Raw genomic sequence first — 20,681 nt, 5'->3', positions numbered from 1 at the left:
ATCTAAGATTTAAATATTAAATGTATATTACAATTATAATGAGACAGTTAACAGACGTCATATGTGTAACTGTCTGTATGTAAATCCTATGTTTGACACGTGGCGAGTTATGTATACTGTGTTCAATCTGTTCATTACAGGAGAAGAAAAGACCACGTGCAGTAAACGTGAGGATGTGGAATTTTGTGTGCTTCACCGTTTGTCCGTTTCCTAATCTTAGGATGCTTCGAGCTAAGCAAGGCCACATGCCCCGTCAATCTACTTCCGCATTCTATTCTCGCGATAAAATTTTTTAATTTGGCCTTGCAAAATTTTCAATCATACATTAAAACAAATTTAAATCCTTATATGAGAAGATCTTAATATATATAGGTTAAATGGATTATTTAATACTATACATTATGAGAATATAAATTTTTTGTTTGAAATGGTTTGACTGAAAGACAATCTATTATAAAAATATATCAAATATAAATGTGTAACTTTTTGTTTATTATAACTTATATAAGATAGGTTGAGGTAAAGATTAAAAACTAGGAGTGAATCGAATCCAAAGCTTTTAAAAAAAGTAGCACTTGATCACCAAATCAGATAAAATTTCATTTTCTCGATGTTTTTTTTAAATTTCTTTAAATATTTTTTAAAATAATTCAAATGTTAAAATAGCTAAAAATCATTTTTTTAACACACATAAATTAGTTTATTTGTTCAACTAAAAAAACTTTTCTTTGTAAAAAACAATTGTTCATTTTCACTTTTATTTATTTTGTAACAAACAAAAATGGTTATTATTTATTGCCTTGTCAAGTTGCTAACAATGTCATTTTTTGTTGCTTTTAAACTTACGAGGAAAGGAAAGCTAGCGTTATTGTATAGTGTGGCTAGTTACTTTTTTTTTTGTTATTTTGTGTTGCTTTGTTTGTTGGCTAGTTGTTGCTTGGTTGACTTTGTAGCTGCTTTCGTTTTGTGTTTTGGGAAGTGTTTTTTTTCTTTTATAGCCTAGGTTGTAAAAGGTTTTTTAGAGTTCATATATTCCTCTTAATTGCCAAAAAATACGGTTATTACATAAATCAATTGCTAACCTCATCATACTTTATGATTACAGTAAGTATTGTATGAAACTGTCTCATCATATACAAATTCTTAAATGAGATTTACAAACTTACAAAAATCCTCATTCACAAATTCTTGTGTGAGATGGTATAATCGTGAAATGCTCTATACATATTGCTTGAATAAATGATACAAGTATTAGCACATAGATTTCTTGTTTTAAGGTCGTCTTATCGAGAGAAGGTCTGGGAGAGTAAGTCATCATCATTTGCTTAATCAAAACCCATTCTATTCACTCCTTTAACATCTCAAGCAAAATATCATTCCAACTATCAATGGGCCCAGGTAAGCACCAATGGATACAATCATTGGGCCTTGTCCCATTCACATTTTCCCAATGCCCATATTTACTAGGATGCCCATCGGGCCTCGTCAACATAGTTTGGGTAATATTCATGAGCCCAAATTTCAGCCCACGTTTTTGGGCCAAAATTTGGGCCTCCTCAAACACTTCTAATTGAGCCTTGTACATCTCCAAATTTTGTCCCTCAAAATTGATTTCATTGCTTTTATAGGGCTTTTTTCTTAAGCAATACCCTCCATTATACCAATCTCCACCTTCATAGTGAGGTGGAGAAAAGGTCCTCAAATACACTTTACCTTTGAAATTCTCCCTCTCTAATATGGCCCGAAACGCAGTTTTAAACGCGTTTCGGTAACCATAAGAGACGGATTGTTCAGTAATATTTGTTGTCCAACAATAGCGACAACCCATAATATGTCGTTTTTCATATAATATTAGAAGTCGGAAAAACCAATGGCCGGCGGATATAATGAGATGGTCAAGCCCATCAATTTGGGCCGCCCAAGTTTCATCAACCTCATCAAGGTAAAGCCCAGCAAAAGTAATCTTTCCGGGTTTTCCATTTGGGTCATTTTCTTGGGCTTTAACTAGGAATGGGCTCCATATCATAGCCAGTGTAAAATTGTAAGATGGGTAATACCAACGTTTGAAATTTTCATCTTGAGTTGTGGAGTTATCCAAGGGGCGTTCTACCTGCAAAATAAATATGATAATAACTTAAAATCGGCTGGTCTTCTATGAAACTTTTTCACTGTAAGGTCAGTCTATGTAATTAGCCAATTTTTCTAGGTGATCACTTTAACATTATAAGTAACTACTTTAACACTATAAAAAGAATCTACTTTAAAATTTGTAATTAATCATCTTAAGACAATAAATCTACATTGGGCCAGTTTAATACAAATAGTCTTATCTAAGAATTTTACTTTATTTTTTCCACTACCCTCTTTTTTCTTGATTTTTTCACGAAATGCCTTGATTTTCCCCATCAAGTTTGCTCAACTTTTAGATTTTGTCTTTTATATTGGTCAAAAAGCTAAAACAAATAGTATTTGATAGATAACTTTTACGTTGGTTAAAAGTTGGTATATGCCAAAAACAAAAAGCTACTATGAGCAGCTTTTTATGGGCTTTACTTAATAGATGGACACTACTCGAGTAGTTTTTACTGGCTTCATCTAATAAACAACCACTAGTTCACAATTAATTTTAACCAAATATATCAACTGGCTTAAATAGTTAGTTTATAAACCAATCTTTTTGACTGATCAAAAAACATCTAGCTTTAGATAACAGTTTCAACCAACAATCATTTAACAAACCTAACCAAGTAACCATCCATAAATCTATAGTCATTGAAGCAACATAGACCTTCCTATTCAGCTTATGTGTCCCATTTCCTTTTATGGTCAAGTCACCTTAATTGTCTCATTTTTATTTTTGGTATGGGTTTTTGACTTTTATACCCTTAGTAACTTTATCTTATTTTCAATTATACCCTCCATTATCCATACTAATTTTCCTCCTTAAATTAAAAAACTCATAATACCACTCTCTTTCCTACTCTTAGGGTCTCACTTTTGATTATTTTTAAAATCTGTGAAAAGTCAAATGAGAGTCCTAAGATGAATAGGAGGGAGTATTAAGTATCATACTATCCCATAACCTTTGACCCATTATTCAAATTCTCTATGGTTTCAATGAGTTTGCCTCTCGCCAAAGGCTTTAAAATAGCAATGTATGTACCGACAAAATTTAGTATGAAATTTCTGAAATAAAAATAAAATATTTAATGTGTGTTAAAATTTAGAGAGATAAGGAGGAAATGGAATGAATAAAAGTTAGAAGATGTAGATATTTTTACTCATTGATGTGTTTTTTTACATTAATGAACTTTCATATCTATACGCAAGTTTATCTACAATTACCTTAAATGCATTCATATTATGATAAATTAATTAATTACCTTTTACACCGAACAATGTGAAATATTATGACCTAAAGGTGTTGCTATCATATTAACTAGACCAATATTGAAACAAGATGCACGGTATAAATGCCAATTGCCCAACCATCACTCATTAAAATTGATATTTATTGCAATATATTTGGAGTGTAGAAGTATTGGACAATATTAGCTGCAGCGAGATATACATATATATATATATATATATATATATATATATATATATATATATATATATATATATATATATATATATATATATATTACTGTTAATTGTAAGTATAATGGAACAAAGGAAGTACTAGCTGAAAATATTATTCTTATAATTTTTTGAATTTGTTAAAAGTAATATATTGTGACAAAAATGTCACTTTCGATAGTAATCTTTAATGATTGAAGGCGTAAATTTAAAATCATTTCAATAGTATATTAAATGAGGTTCTCTCTGTCTCACAATTATAGCTTCATTTGTAATTTTGTTATTGCCCATTAATATGCCTTAATTTATATTTTATTTTTAATTTATAAATAAAATATAATCATATAATATCTTATTTGATTTCTCCTAATTTGTACTCTATTAATATGAGCTTTTGATAAATTTTAATTAAGCATAATTAGAGGTATTATATATTAACGTTGTTTGATTTCTCAAGGTTATCAATTCCTCAATAATCACTAATCACAAATAATGTGTTTGCTTTTCAACATGAAATTGAAGGAGGGGCTACAATTATTATATTTTTTTATTTTACATGTTTTGTATCAAGAACAATCTTTTTCAACATTTTTTTAAAAATCATATTTTCGCTTGATTAAATTAACTTTATTTCTGCTCCTTCTTTCTAATAATTTTCTACAAATAATAATATTTTTCCTTAATTAACAATAACATTATTGGTAAAAAAAAAACAAGAAATAGAAGATTGTTTGTAAAAACCATTTCACTTCTAAGTACAGATCAATGTAACATAACAATGTAACATCACACCCTAGCCAATTAACTTAGAACATTAGCAATTCTGTTAAAATGGCTCAAAAATTGTCTAAAATCAACTACTATATAATTCACTTGTAGATTTGTGATTTGCAATACTTTAGTAAATTATGTGACACCGATACACATTTAAAAATAAAAGATCTAATTATTCATAATAAGTTCTTCAATTTAACACCTAAAAATTGAAGTTCTTCAGGTTAACACCCAAAAATTTAAGAAAAATTATTATATATAATACAACTTTTTGCTAATTTTCCAAAAATATCAACTTTCATTTAACTATTAATTTACTTTTTGTCAAATAACCATTAGTTTACCTTTCATTTAACCATTAATTTATGGTAAATACTAAATAATACAATTTTTTGCTAAATTTCTTGAATTACCAACTTTTATTTAACTACTAATTTACCTTTTTTGTCAAATAAACTACTACAAACAAAAGCTAGTATCGTTCTCGACAAACAGTTGATATTATTATAGGAAAATAGTAAATAACTGTATTAATTCGGGTATTTGGCCAAAAATTACTTCCTCTTTTACCTTTTATTTGCATACACTTTTCAATGCGAATTTCGAACTTCAATATCATTATCATCATCATACTCAATATATCCCGCTTATAAGAAATTATGGTCAGGGTTTGGGGAGGGAAGAAAAACGGTAGCTCATACCCATAGAGGAGAGTGCGGTCAAATTTCGAATTTCTTCAATACATTTTAATAATATATTATAAAAAATTCCGAAAATATATAATAAAAAGCTATTCGTTGAACGAATCTAAAACATTTAACATGAAAATATATTTTCTATATATCATTCAAAAATTTATTATAAAAGTCTCGTATACACTCAAATATTCTAAAACGAAAAAACAGAAAAGTAAAGTGATAAAGTAAGAAAGATTAAATACTTACTTGGGATAAGAGGCAAACCAAAGATTGCATATGATTTCTAGCAAGAGAATCACCCACAAAAGCCATAGACTTGCCCCGAACCATTTCCAAAAAACGGGTCGAATTAAAAACGGGTAATTCACACCCATATGGTTTCCACCTCCATTTCATAAATTCAGTATCGGGTCTTCCATGTTTCATACAATTTTGGTATTCATGGATAGTCTCACAAGTATCATTTGTGTAATATGGAGCATCCATATTTTGAACCCATTCACCCATGAATATATCACATTTTTTTGAGCTTGTTTTTGACACATTATCATGATGATTAGTGTGTAATGATGAATATAATCTCTTGAATGAAAGGTTATTGGATGATTGTAATGTAATTAGAATAAATAAAATTAGTGGAATAATTGATATTTGTAGAGCTAATTTAGACTTGAAATTAAGATTTTGGATAATATTGGGCAAGTATTTTTCCATTGTTTTGAGGGAGATATGTAGGGAGAAAGAGAGGTATAAAGTTTACAAGTAGTACTCCACATAAAAAAAAGAGTATCCAAATTATTATTCCTCCTCTAAAAATCAAACTATATTTTTTATTGATGGTGTTTAGATGGTGAAATTATTTTTATTGGACAGTTTTACTTATATGGATTTGTTTTATGGGAGAAAAGTTTTATACAAAACTTGTTGAAAGTTAAAATGGAGGTCATGCATAGGGTTGAATTTAAATAATATTCTTTTTTTTGCTCTTAAAATGTATCAATTGTATTTTAGGTAAAATTTAACAGAAAAAGAAAATTAGAGAAGAAAATAAGACAAAAAATAAGTAGAACAAAAAAAATAAGTGGTTAAGATCAAGGGTTAATAAATTTGTGGACGATATTCAAAAAAGAAATATAACCTTTGTAGAAAAATAGATGAAAAATCAATATAACAAATTAAAATGAAGCTCAATCAACCCGATGACCCGAATGAACAACTTCAGGAAGCTTGTGTAATAATGTGCTCCAATCATTTTGGATAAGAAAACAATGTGCAAACAAAACAATCCACGTTACCAAAAATTATTAAAAATTTTCATTTTTAATTTCTTCAGTTTTTTTTTTATTTTTTTTTATTATTTTTATTTTTTTTATTAAAAATCATAAAAATTGAAAATTGAAAGTTATGAGTCGCTTTAATAGTAAAATGTTTTTGCTTGAAATGGAATTTCGTTTTTAATTTTTTAGTTTTTAATTTTTTATTTAAAATCATAAAGATTGAAAATTAAGAGTCGCTAATAGTTAAAAATTTCCCTTTTATCTTTAATTCTAGTATTTAGGATTGAGCTTTGATACTAAGTATCATATGTAATTTTATATAAATAAAAAATAAGCATAATTAGTTAAACATTTTACTATAATCTATTATTATTTATAAATTTTTGTGTGAATTCTAATATACTCCATATTTACTACTCCCTTAAATTTAGCACTAACGTCCTATTTGCTTTTTGAACACTATTCATCTCTTATTCTTAATTTGTATTTTATTATTAATTTACAAGTTAAAACATAATCATGTGGGATCTTGTTTGATTCGTCTCAATGCAAGGATTATTCATATTAACTTTTCATAATTTTTAATAATACACAATTAGAGATATTAAAAATTGAATATGTGCATTAAATAGAGTGTATAAAATAATGTTGGGACGTTAGTGCTGAATTGAAGGGAGTATTTTGATACTAAGTGATATAAGTAATGACTCACATTTCCAACTCACAAATCACAATGATCAAAAAAGTTAATCAATTATTTTAAAAGTTGCTCAATAATCCCACCGACAATAATATTCCCACCAACAAGATATGTTTGGCCTAAGTAATAAAGTTTTGCCTCTTATATTGTAAATTTTTTTGTTTAAATGATGCTAGTTTAAATTATATTACTCCCTCCACACCAATATAAATATCCCATTTGCTTGAGCACGAATATTAAGAGTGGTGTGGGTTCCATTGAAAAGGTGGTAGTTGGATAAATAGTGAAGGGTAAGTAGTGAAGGGTAGTTGGGTAAGTAAGGTATATGGGGGTATATTCGTAATTACTTGTGTGAACTAAGAATATTTAGGTAAAAAAAATGGACAAAAATAGAAATGGGACAAATGATATGGTTTTGCCAAAAAAAGAAATGAGACATTTATATTGGTGTGGAGGAAGTATTACTTATCAGAAAAATTGTTAAAACTATCTTTTAAATTTTTTTTTTATCAAAAACTATAATTTATCAAAAATCATATTAAAGTTTTTTTATTATAAGGTAGGCTAAGAAAAAAGGAATGATTAGATGAAAATTGAACTCAAAACATTTTCATAAAAAGTAATATTTACTCTTTAACTGATATAAGATTTGATTTTTAAAGTTATTTAAGATCAAATTAAACCCAGAAAAATTTATGCTTAGTTGTTCCTCATTGCAAAATATTTTAACAAGGCTTGGTAACTTGTCAAATATTTAAGACTTTTCAACAATACCATGCAAATGTACTTAAAAGAAATTTTGTAGTTCAAGTAACTTATTTTCATTATAGGTTTGTTTGGTTTTGAAAGAACAAGGGTTTCCACTTGTTAGCTTAGCATCGTTTTTGATGAAAAAAAAATAATACTAGTTAGAAGTGTCTATTATTTATCACATATCAGTAAATTCGAGAGTTAAAATGTTTATTGTTTTCCAATTGAGAGTTGTTTCACATTGTATACCACTATATAAACCGAAGAATTAAGTAAATTACTTATATTTATAAGTAAATAACTTATTTTCCTCCTTATTTGGGTTGTCCAATGTCCATAATCTTTTTTTTTTTTTTTTTTATAATTCTTGAATGAATGTTTTAACTTAAAGTTTTGTATGAGACGATCTCATGAATTAGTCAATTTCCCTATGTTATTATTTTAAGTTTATAAGTGATCACATTATATACACTGGATCAATCTAATAGAGATGGTCTCATTGTGGGACCGTCTCATTTGAGAATTTTTAATAATTAATTTATTTGCTCTATTTAATCTAATTTAAAATTGTTTTACAATAAAATTGTCCTAAAAGAGAATCTGTAATACTCAAGTAACTTGTTCATTTGATAGTTGTCTAGTTCTCTTTGAGATTGTTACTACTACTGTTTACGTGTTCTGAGGAAACATATTAACAATTTAAAAACACATGTAATAATTATTTAATCAGATGAACAAAAAATTACAGGCAAATTTCATAAGATTTCTGGTGATCGTGTCGCACGACATTCCACAATCGCTATGTCTGATCAAGTTAGTATTTTTTGTTAAACGTGATTGACAAACTAGAAATTCGTGATGAGCTTTGACCAAATTTTTATGATTTTTATTAAGTTAAATTAATACTTCGAAAAAAAAAATATAAAGTCAGATTTTTTTTTTTGTTTAAATAAAATTTTAGATTTTTTAAAAAGTGAGATTTTTAGAAGTAAATTTTACTATAATTTAATTAACTAATTTTATCCATTTTCTTCAATTTTCATGGAAAATTTATAAATTAATTAGATAGGAAATAAAAATAAAACTACGAAAATAAAGTTAGTTACATAGATGATAAAGGAATTTGATTGTTAGAGAGGTGAAAAAATTAATTAGAAGGTAATGAAAAATAGAGAAGATAACAATTAATTCCCTGATTTTGATGTATAGATTTATCCTAGAAGAGGGTGAGAAAATTCTTTACCTCCAAATGAGAGAGATCAACCTCCTTTTCTATATATATATTTTTAATTAACTCTCATTTTACCTCTATCAGAATCATTTCAATAACTTTATTTGTATTTCTAGTTATCTTTGTCATATTATTTTAACTTTTTTTATCTCCTTAAATATTTACTTTCAATCCAAGCGACCTCTTAATATAATTGAGTACATTCTTCTATAAATTGAATAGATTGACTAAGTTAAATAAAACACACCATATTGGATTTTTTTTATATCAAATTGAATCCTTTCTATACATTTACAAACTTTTTTGCAATAAAAGAATCACAATATACATACATTTGAACCTAACCAGTAATTTAGTAACAAGATATTTTCATGAGAGGCCGTTTTTGTGAGATGGCTTTAAAATAAGGAGATTATATATTAATAATTTGTATTAGTTGGGCTATTTAACACATGTATAAAGCGCGTTTTACATTGAGATCATCTCATACAAAAATCTGTATTTAGCAGAACAATTTTTGCTTCATTTTCTTAACACCTGAAGCAAAATTTCATTCCAAGTATCAATAGCACCGGGTAAGCACCAATGAACACAATCATTCCAATGTGGCAAATGTGGGGGCCTCCCATATTTACTCGGATGTCCGTCCGGCCTCATCAACATAATTCGAGTTATATCCAAAAGTCCAAAATTCAACCCACGTTTTTGGGCCAACGTTTGAGCTTCTTTAAATACTTCTAATTGAACCATATTCATCTCTAATATATACGATTTTGCATCCGTATCATTAATCTTCATGGGCTTTTGCCTTATGCAATCCGCTCCATTGTCCCATTGTCCGCCTTCAAAATGATCCGGAGAAAATGTTCTCAAAAAAACTCTGCCTTGAAAAGTTTCTCTTGCTAAAATTGTTTGAAAAGCAGTACGAAACGCGTTTTTATATGCTAAGGAGTACGAATAGTTTGTCACATTCTTGGTTTCGCAAAGACGACAACCCACTAATTGGCCCGACTCGTAATAGATAAGGGGCCGAAGAAACCAATGGCCCGCGGACATGACGACAAAGTCGAACCCATCGATTCGATCAGCCCATAACGAATTGGGCTCATCAAGAAAAAGCCCAAATAGTTTCTTCCCGGAGGTATCATTTGGATCATCTTCTTGGGTTTTAACCAAGAATGGACTCCAAAACATAGCAAGTGTGAAATTGTACGATTGATAATACCAACGCTTGATATATAAATCACTTGGTGTAGATATATTCAAAGGTTGTTCTACCTACAAAAATCAAACATATAATATAATTTGAGTTATTTTTGTGAAGGACCGTTTTTCGGTGAGATGAATTTAAAACAGAAGCTCATATGTTAATATTTGTATTAATTGGGTTATTCAACCTTTGTATAAGGCGCGACTCATAGTGAAACCGTGTTATACAAAAATTTATTTATCATATTTTAATTCAATATAATTATACTCATTTTATTTAGTTGTTAGTGGCCTAAGTTAAAAATGCCATAGTATTAATGATGTAAAAGTAAGATAATTATATATAAATTACTCTTATCAATTTGAAAATATGATTATCTTAATATTGAGCTAATATTGAGCTTATATAACTAACCCACTTCTCTAATTAATCACTTTAAGATTGTAAGTGATCACTTAAACTTATAAGTGATCACGTTAAAACTGTAAATGTTTATTAAATCAGCACAATAGATTAATCACTAATTTTAAGATTATAATTAATTACTAGTTTTAAAATTATAAATAATTACTTTTAAATTGTAAATCTTTATTAATTCAGCTAAATAAATTTTTTAAACATTTCTAAATGCGAAATTGCTAATAGCATGTGAATACACGAGGTATCGTAGTATTTTTTTATATTTTAATTTCAAATAAAAATAATACGAGCTTATAAACCAGGTTTCGTACAAGAATTTTTCTCTTAACTAAAAAACAATATAGATTATTCCAACATATTTGTCCACAGAATAATGCATTATGACAGATTATTAATCAACTCCCACTTGTTAAGTTGTATTGTTTTCATGATTAATTTGTCTCATTTTAATCAAATCAACATTTTGAAGTTGTATGGAAATCTTCTCTTGGTTAAACGATATTAAAAAAGAGAATTTATTTAATATTTAATTTGTATTAATTAGATTTTCAACTTATGAATGGAGCACGACTCATATTAAAACTGTCGTATGATAATATTAAAATTGTCTCATAAAATAATTGGTATATTATGTATAATTAATTTAATATAAGTCTGACACATTACTAGTCAATTAGATGAAATTATTTATTATGTATTTGAGTATCCAATAAAATAAAATTGTGAGGTGGCGAAATGACTTGTCACTTATCTATGCTAAAATTGTGAGCTAAAGAATCATCACTCACCAGTGGTTGAGACTTTAGTCCAAAATACTATTCATCGTTTCTTTTGCTATTTAAATTATTTATGTTTTGGTATATTGAAAATTAAAAATTATATAAAGTTAATAATTTGATAATATATATGATAAATAATTTAAATAAGCTTCCACTTCACGATTCAAAAATATGAAAGTTTTTGGAGGAATATGATACTTTTTGAGCATGTTCAACATATTCGACTGTATTGGACCCTAAAAAATTAGGAATTTCAATATTAAATGAATTAATATATGTTAATTGTTAAGTGTTAAAGATACAAAGTTGTTAGAAAAATATTACTCCTATAGTTTAAAAATAACACATGACTTTCAAAGAATTTGTCACATTTTCTCCGCCTCCTAAGTCTAATAAAATCCACTATTTATATAATTATAACTAAAGGGATAAGTTTAAAATATTAGTATGATACGTTATAAAATGTAGATACTCACGTTTTGAATCAACTCATCTATAATTCATTGGTTTTATATGTTACACAATTAAAATTTTAATAGATTTTTAATCTATAATTCGACCATAGCTGACGCATACTCGAGCTTAGATTCCGTCTTAATACTTCCTAAACTTTTATATATATATATATATATATATATATATATATATATATATATATATATATATATATATATATATATATATTATAAAATGTAATTTGGATTTTGAAAAATAAATTAAAATTAGATAATTAGAAAACTTACTCGAGACAAAAGGCATAACAAGGATTGCATATGATTTCTAGCCACGGAATCACCAACAAAAGCCATAGACTTATCTTTAACAATCTCCAAAAAATGATGCGGGTCGAATACGGGTAACTCACACCCGTTTGGTTTCCACCTCCATTTCATGAATTCAGTATCGGGTCTTCCATGTTTCATGCAGTTTTGATGTTCTTCTATATAGCTACAAGTTTCACCAGTATAATATGGAGCATCTGAATCATGAACCCATTCACCCGAGAATATATCACATTTTGTTGGGCTAAAATAATATGGAGCTCCATTGATATGATCACTAATATGTAGTGAAGTGTAGAGTTTCTTGAAAGAAAGGTTTTTTGATGATTGTAGGGTAACTACAGTAAATAAAATTAAAGAAAGTGATATTTGTAGAGCAATTTTGGACTTGAAAATAAAATTTTGAATGATTTTTGTAAGGTTTTTCTCCATTTATGAGGAGATAGTGATAATAATAGAAAGGTATTTTTTCAAATATTTGATATTTGAATTTGTTTGATGAAATAAAATGGTATCATAGCTCCATTTTTAGTTTTGTGGCTAGAGTTTTAAGCTCACAATCACAATTTGAAATTGGATATGTGGTTTGAAGTTGACAAATTTATTTGTAAATCAACAGAAATTTGATTTTTCTATGGAAAAATAATAAAGGTTATTACTTATTATGGAAGTTGGAAGCATATGTAGTGAAGTACTACCAAAACCCTTTAGTTTACTTTATTGAATGAGTTAATTTAGTTTAGAGTTATGGTATTAGTGTTCAAAACAGATTTGATGATTTAATATTTAATTGATTTTATAATTGAATTCGATTTAAAGTGACATAAAAAAGGATAAATAATTATGGAAAAACCAATATATGAATATAAGATCCGATTTCAAATTGACCGAAATATTCAACTCGAAATTGACCTAATAATTCGAATGAAGAGTACTGCTAGTGTAGAGCATGTTGCTTAACTCGATGGACTCAAATTATTGGAGATAGAGAAGTTTTATCAATAAAAGTGTCATGTATAGTGATATATCTATAATATTAATAGAATACGAATGTAACTAATTTTATTATTCTCTTTCGAATATGACCTGGTAAGTTGAAAAGAGATTTGTCAAGTTTTGATAATTTACTATTTCTCATGAAATAAAAATAAAAATTGGTTCATTGAGAACATATAATCATAGAATATTAGATTATGAAGAGAATGAGTTTGTAAATGAAATTTAAGAAGAGCATTTTAATGATTATTTATGATTTAAAATTGTATTAAAAATAAATAAAACACCAAAAATGATATACAATTATTAATATAATGATTTGATAAATGTGATAGACAGAGTATTGAATTATATAAAAACCAAAGTTAATGAGTGAGAATTAATTAAAGAATATTCAATGTGTACCGAAGAATATATCTATAAAATTGAAATTAAATTGAAAAAGAAATTGAAAATGAGAAAGAAGAATTTTTGATTTTGACCAGTCAACCGTTATATTTGACAGTCAACTGAAGAAAAACGTTACTTGGTACTCTTTGAAAAAGAAAAAAGTTTTATTAGCTATCTATTGGCAAAACTTTTTTTATAAGAAATGAATATCTTTGTATTAAAAGGAGTAAAGGATTATTGTAATCCCTAAAGAGATATATTAAAAACTTAGTGAGGTAAGACGAAAGAGAAAAGTACAGGAAAAGTAGACATTTACATTATCAATTTTTGCCAAAAATAGTAGTTTAACAAGTAAATCTTCCGTTTTATAATACTTGCACCAAATAAATTTTTGCGCAATTCAATACGTTTTTCGGATCTTTTATATCTAGATTTATACATAACTAAAAATTATAAAAAATTCATATTATGAAAATATGCGACAAGATCCCACACGACTAAGTTTTTTATCTCGTATAATAGCAGAATAATATAAATTATCATCAAATGGTAAATAATGTAAAAATTAATTTAGTGTAAATAATATGTAACGGATGAAGTAATTTAAAATAAAAAAGTGTAGAAGTATAATGAAACATAAAAACTATTTGAATAAAACTTGTTTAATTAAGTGTAAATTGAAAGTTGTACTTGATGTGAAAGATTATCATCCAGCTCATAATGGTCAATAAAGCATATGCATAATAACACAATAATATAATTGAGATTTGAGAATCAAATAAATGACTTTATAAAAATTATTAAAAAAAAAAAAGATAAGCAGACTATAAATCTATATAATCCCCACAAAAATAGTGAAGAAAATGGGAAAAATAAAACACCGACAATAATTGGAATGTTGACATGACGACATTTATGCGATATTACAGTATTGTCTGTCATTAATCATTAATTGGATAATGGAAAGCCTAAATCCAAATATTTGCCACACTACTACACAACTAACTTGACTATTAAATTTTATTTTTTTTAAATGTTTGGTAAATGAGAAGCTTATTTTTATTGGTTGATATATTTTTTTTTACTTTGTGTCATTTGTTATTTTACACCACCTAATATATATTTTTAATTGTTAATATGAAAATCAAAAAATATGAAAACTAAACATTAATAAATGTTAGATTAAGATGATTCAAATAAAATAGACTAACGACAATAAGCACATCAATTAGATACTAGTATAAAATATTAGAATGAGAGTTTTATCCAAAGGGAAAGAGAGTTGAAAGGTGTTTGTTTCTATTGTATTTTTAATTTTAAAAAAATAAGGGCGAATTTAAGATATTAATATAAAATATTAGAATGAGCCTGTGTGTGATATTAACTTGATTGAAAATTTAATGTGATTTTTTATTCTATTTGTTAGCCAATTCAATAGTAACATGTGTCACTAAATGCATAATATGCTAATCCAAACCTAAAGTCTCTTGTAAAGAAGCATCCATGCCACTACATGCTTAATATTAGACCCAAACCTAAACTCCACCTAAACCTAAAGTCCCTTGCAAAGAAGCATGTTTAAAGAGAGACACTTAATCTTATTTATTGTTAACAAAAAGTATTCTTAAGACTATATATAAAAAAATAATTTTATAAATGTTTATATACATTGCCTTCAAAACTAAATTATCATATTCTTTTAGATTACCCTGTAGAAAATTAGTTTTTGTTTCAATTAGAGTAAATACTGCTTTTACCAAGTAAGATATTAAATTTGATTCTCACCTAGTCATTTCTTTCTCTAGTATATACTAAATGTAACCCAATAAATAAATAAAATAAAATAAAAATAAAAATCACACTATATATTCACCTCTACATGACGACAAGATTGACAATAAATTGTTTCAAATAATTATATTAATATTATTAACTAATATATAAACTAGTGAATTATATATGTAGGCCTTATAATGTAACGTCCACTGATTGATTCGAACTTACCTTTTGAAGGAACAAATGGATTAATTAATAAAAAATAATAGCAAACTTAATTAGTTATTTAAATTAATGGATTTTGAGAGGAAATTGTATTTTATTTCGGTTAGAAATTAAATATTATTTTCTATAAAAAGTTTTGTGTCTAATTTTCACCTAGACCTCCTTTTCCCTTAATCTATACAGTAATTTAAAAAATCATAATAAACAAAAGGCAACTAATAGATATAATACCAATCACATAAAGTTTTGGAAGATTGGATCTTTGAGTGGGCAACTTAATAAAATAAGATGTATAATTAATTAAGTAATACACCCTCCCAACTAATTACAAGTTCCATTTTCTTATTTGGTAAAGTCTTTTTAATTGTCCCATTTCTATTTTCGTCAATTCTTTTTACCTAAATATCCTTAGTTCACATAAGTAATTACGAATATACCCCCATATACCTTACTTACCCAACTACCCTTCACTACTTACCCTTTACTACTTACCCTTTTTAATGGACCCCACACCATCCTTAATAACCGTGCCCAAGCAAATGGGACATCTAAATTGGTTCGGAGGGAGTATATCTTTAAGGGACTGTAGAATAATTAAAACACAAAACTTTTGGGTATTAATGTAAATGATGATAATTAGAATCGATATATTGTTTATATAATTGATTTTAATCTTTTTAAAAATAAGGACGTAATTTCGTAATAGTAAAACTAAAATGTAATTAATGAAGCTTGAGGACCTTTTGTTGTTAATTACTTTTATTAGATTATTACCAACTTGTTAAATTTTTAACATGTCTCTCGTGTTACTAAAATTCCATTCCTCCATAACAATGTCGGATCAAGTTACAATAAAAATTATATATTTTTAATCGGTAAATGCAATTTTATTTTAACAAGTAGATTATGAAAAAAAAAGGACAATAATACTATAAAAATGTTTTTCTAGTCGATTATTTAAATTAATTCAAATACTCATTAATGAATGCCCTAAAAAGGTTTGTTAGTGAAATTCCTTCTAATATTTTTGCAACTTAATTGTCTCACTAGAAATTAGTGGAGATATTAAATTTTGTGTATAGATGTATACTAAATTACCCATATACTTTTATATAAGCGTGGAAATGTTTATGGTTGAGATTAAAATTTTAGTATTTTTACTTTTATGGAGTAAAACGATTGTAGTATATATTTTGAATATCAAATTTTTATAATTTTTAGATACTTAAAATTAAAGTTATTTACTTTTAAGTTTACATTAAGATATGTGAAAAAAAATAATGAAAAACACAAAGAAGAACAAGGGATTCTTCTAATAATAAAAAAATGATGGAAATATATATTAGTCTTTTTTAACATTACTTAAAGATATTTTTACTAGCTTTTACTCTATATCATCTCAAACTTTTAAAGACAGAGCAGTATGAAACATTAGTCTTTTTAATACGGTCATTTACAATTAATAGAGCTTGACTCGAAATCGAGCTTTATTTTAATTGAAGAATAAATAAATATTACTTTTGAAGAAAAGTTCTGAATTTCATTTTTTACTTAAAGCTTTTATTTTCTTAATGTACGTATATGTAATAAAAAAATAAAATTTCGACTCAATCAAATGCTAAAACTAAAAAGCTAGGATGAATACTTCTTAATTTCAATAATATTCATTAAAAGAATTATTTTCTATTACAATACATTGAAATCAACCATGATGGTTCAAATTTGTTCTATTATTCTCAACCAATTTCTTGAATGAATTATGATATATATAGGTTGGAAAATGGATCATTGGACATGCTAATGAACAAAACATATATAAGAAGACGATTACTATGGATGGAGGCTAGCTAAAAGTTGTTTGTAAGGACAACTTTAATCCAACACTTCACATGCAACATTTGAAAAATGTTGTACCAACTTGATGCTATTACTCCCTTTGTCTTTTTTAATTTGCTACTTCTATTAAAAAGTAACATTTTCACCTTAAAATATATTATTTTTAGTAGCATAATAAAAAAAAAAAAAAAATTATATCTCTTATTTTGGACATATTAAACTAGTTGTTTTTAGATAATAAGACAATAAAATAAGTGGTTAGAAATATACTCTTTCTGTCCCAAATAATTAGTACTATTATCTTTTGTTTGAATTGTCCTATTGAGTTAAGCATATATTTCTAATTTTGGTTATACTCGCACTCTTCTTCATCATTCTTGCTCTTCTTCATCATCTACTGCTTAAAACTGCACGACTGTACGTACATTGTTGTTGCTCTTTTTAAACTCACAAAAAACCCACGAAATTTGGGCTTACTTCTTGCTCTTCTTCAAGGTATAATTTTTTAAAGCGTAGTTCTCAAACCCATTGTTGTTCAAACTTCATTAATTGTGTTTTAGGGCTTACCTTTTTTATACTATTTTTTTTTTCATTGTATAGGTTATACACAACCCAAAACCCACGAAAATTCAAGGTATAATTTTCATTTTGATTATGTAAATTAGGTTTAAATTTATCATAATTTATCAATGTATATGTAGTTGTTGTTTTTAAGTTTTAAATTTATCATAATTTTTTTATATTTGTAAATTAGATTTAATTAGGGTTGTTTATGGTTAAATTTATTATTACTTGGGTTAAAACAATCTTCTTATTAGAATATACATATTTTTTGAACAATTTATAGATTATGATGGTTTATTATTAATATTGTAAATTAGGGTTAAATGAATGATTATTACTTAATTTTGTGGTTAATTAGAGTTCGTTAAGTATATATGTTAAAAGTTGTTATTAATCTTGTTTTGAATTAATTAATCACACTAATTAGGATGACAAAAGATCGTTCTTGGATGTATGGAAGCATTGAATCGTTAGAATTTATTGATGGCGTATTAGAATTTTGTACTATTGCGGTTGAACATCAAGTTAGGACGGGGGTAGTTGGTTTTTATTGCCCATGTGTCACTTGTGGCAATGTATCAAAGGTAGATAGTGTTGATATCCTTAGGGAGCACATACTTCGACGTGGGTTTATGCCTCAATATCATGTTTGGGTTTGGCATAGTGAGGAGGGAGTTTACAAATAGAAAAGTGTTGTTGAGGCAGATGAAGAGAATGTCGATGAGGATGTGGATCGTGTTGATGAGATGATGGAGGGAGTCGAGGATGAGTTAGGAAAATGTCCTCGTGTTTTTGACTTGTTGACAGAGGCTTCTCAAAAGCCTTTGTACCCTGGATGTACAAAGTTCACCAAATTAACAGCAGTGTTGACAATTTTCAACATTAAGTCAAAATTCAATTGGAGTGACGCTAGTTTCACAATGTTATTAAAAGCGTTAGGTGAGATGCTTCCTGAGGGAAATGAATTTCCAAAGTCGACATATTATGCCAAAAAGATCATGTGTCTTTTCGGCTTAGAGTTCCAGAAGATTCATGCGTGTCCAAATGATTATGTATTGTATCGGAATGAAAACAAGAACTTAGAAGAGTGTCCTAGGTGTGGCTCATCGAGCTACAAGCGTAAAGGGGCTCGGGATGCTAAAGGGCCCCCGGCTAAGGTATTGTGGTATCTTCCAATAATACCTAGATTCAAGCACTTGTTTTCTATAAAGAAAGATGCGTTAAATTTGAGGTGGCATGTAGATAGGGTGAAGAAAGGTCACTTGCTCACACATGCATCTGATTCTCCGGAGTGGAAGAGTATTGAAAGCGCTTGTTGAAGTGGTTAGAATTGAAAATCATAGTCATATGCTAGAAATTACGTGCTAAGTTGCGATTTTATGGATTTTTATGTTTTTTTGGCACTTTTGCGCATAAAGTAGCTCAAACTTGGTTTGTTTTGCACGAAACTTGGCACACAACACTATTTGGTATATATTATTGTGTTGAAGTAGTTAGAATTGAAAATCATAGTCATATGTTAGAAATTACGTGTTAAGTTGCGATTTTATGGGTTTTTAAGCTTTTTTGACACTTTCGCGCATAAAGTAGCTCAAACTTGGTTTGTTTTGCACGAAACTTGGCACACAACACTATTTGGTATATATTATTACGTTGAAGTGGTTTGAATTGAAAATCATAGTCATATGCTAGAATTACGTGTTAAGCTGCGATTTTATGGGTTTTAAGCTTTTTTGGCACTTTCGCGCATAAAGTAGCTCAAACTTGGTTTATTTTGCACGAAACTTGGCACACAACACTATTTGGTATATATTATTGCGTTGAAGTGGTTAGAATTGAAAATCATAGTCATATGCTAGAAATTACATGCTAAGTTACGATTTTATGGGTTTTAAAGTTTTTATGGCACTAACATCTATTTTCTCTTAGTGCTTTCGACAAGCTGATAATACCGTTGATTGCGGCTACTACGCTCTCAAATACATGGACGATATCTTACAATCCGTGAAGGAGGTTGAAGTCGAAAACATTGACGCCGTAAGTATTTGTTACGTTCTTAAATTATAATATTATATATTTACTATATATTGGTAAAATCTAATGTTTCTCTATCATTTAATTTAATATTATATTATAGGTTTTATACGACACTCCAAGGGAAACACGCCCTTTGAGAGATGGAGAAATGCGCCAATTGAAAGACAAGATTGCCGCGTATCTTGCTAAGTTTTGTTCTTGGTAAATAATGTAATTAGTTTAGATTTAGGACTTTAATTTGTATATGTACATATTATTATATATTCGACGAGAGTTTACAAAGAGATTATTGGTGATTATTTGTGATAATTGGTGATTATCATTGGATTATTGGATTAATCATTGTTTATTACATTGTACATTATTGGATTATTTATTAGTATTATTGGTTTATTTCTCTCACTTTTTCATAAAATATACTCCCTCCGTTCCAATTTGTTCTTCCTATCTGGGTATTTCACAAAGATTAAGAAAAAGAGAATCTTTGGTGGTAGTGAGTATTATTTTAATTATATAATAGTGGGAAGTAATGATTGTATTGGAAGTATGAGGTTGTAGTGGGTATTATTTTAATTAAATAGTAGTGTGAAGTAATGATTGTATTGGAAGTATGAGAAAGAAAATAATTATAAATAAAAAAAAATGGGTACATTA

At 27.5% G+C, this 20,681-nt stretch overlaps 2 protein-coding genes and 1 long non-coding RNA gene across 3 annotated transcripts; 1 reads left to right on the top strand and 2 right to left on the bottom strand.

The window, feature by feature from the left end:
• Positions 1-1,024: 1,024 nt before the first annotated feature.
• On the bottom strand, positions 1,025-5,916 carry LOC130802344 (protein trichome birefringence-like 19). Its single transcript, XM_057666314.1, has 2 exons — positions 5,301-5,916; positions 1,025-2,110 (listed from the first exon to the last, which is right to left on the bottom strand). Exons 1-2 carry the CDS (start codon positions 5,766-5,768, stop codon positions 1,346-1,348), a joined length of 1,233 nt encoding a protein of 410 aa, XP_057522297.1. The 5' UTR covers positions 5,769-5,916; the 3' UTR covers positions 1,025-1,345.
• Positions 5,917-9,250: 3,334 nt separating this feature from the next.
• LOC130802343 (protein trichome birefringence-like 19) lies at positions 9,251-12,864 on the bottom strand. Its single transcript, XM_057666313.1, has 2 exons — positions 12,165-12,864; positions 9,251-10,290 (listed from the first exon to the last, which is right to left on the bottom strand). The coding sequence occupies exons 1-2, from the start codon at positions 12,633-12,635 to the stop codon at positions 9,535-9,537; spliced, it is 1,227 nt and encodes a 408-aa protein (XP_057522296.1). The 5' UTR covers positions 12,636-12,864; the 3' UTR covers positions 9,251-9,534.
• Positions 12,865-17,808: 4,944 nt separating this feature from the next.
• Positions 17,809-20,318, top strand: LOC130802342 (uncharacterized). The gene is made up of 4 exons (XR_009039769.1): positions 17,809-17,921; positions 18,027-18,060; positions 19,920-20,027; positions 20,128-20,318. It is a non-coding gene; the product is annotated as an uncharacterized LOC130802342 (long non-coding RNA).
• The last annotated feature ends 363 nt before the right edge of the window (positions 20,319-20,681 follow it).

Source organism: Amaranthus tricolor, chromosome 16, assembly GCF_026212465.1.
Source record: "Amaranthus tricolor cultivar Red isolate AtriRed21 chromosome 16, ASM2621246v1, whole genome shotgun sequence".
NCBI lineage: Eukaryota > Viridiplantae > Streptophyta > Magnoliopsida > Caryophyllales > Amaranthaceae > Amaranthus > Amaranthus tricolor.
The sequence above is the reverse complement of the archived record's forward strand: the minus strand, read 5'-3'. Positions and strand labels throughout refer to the sequence as shown.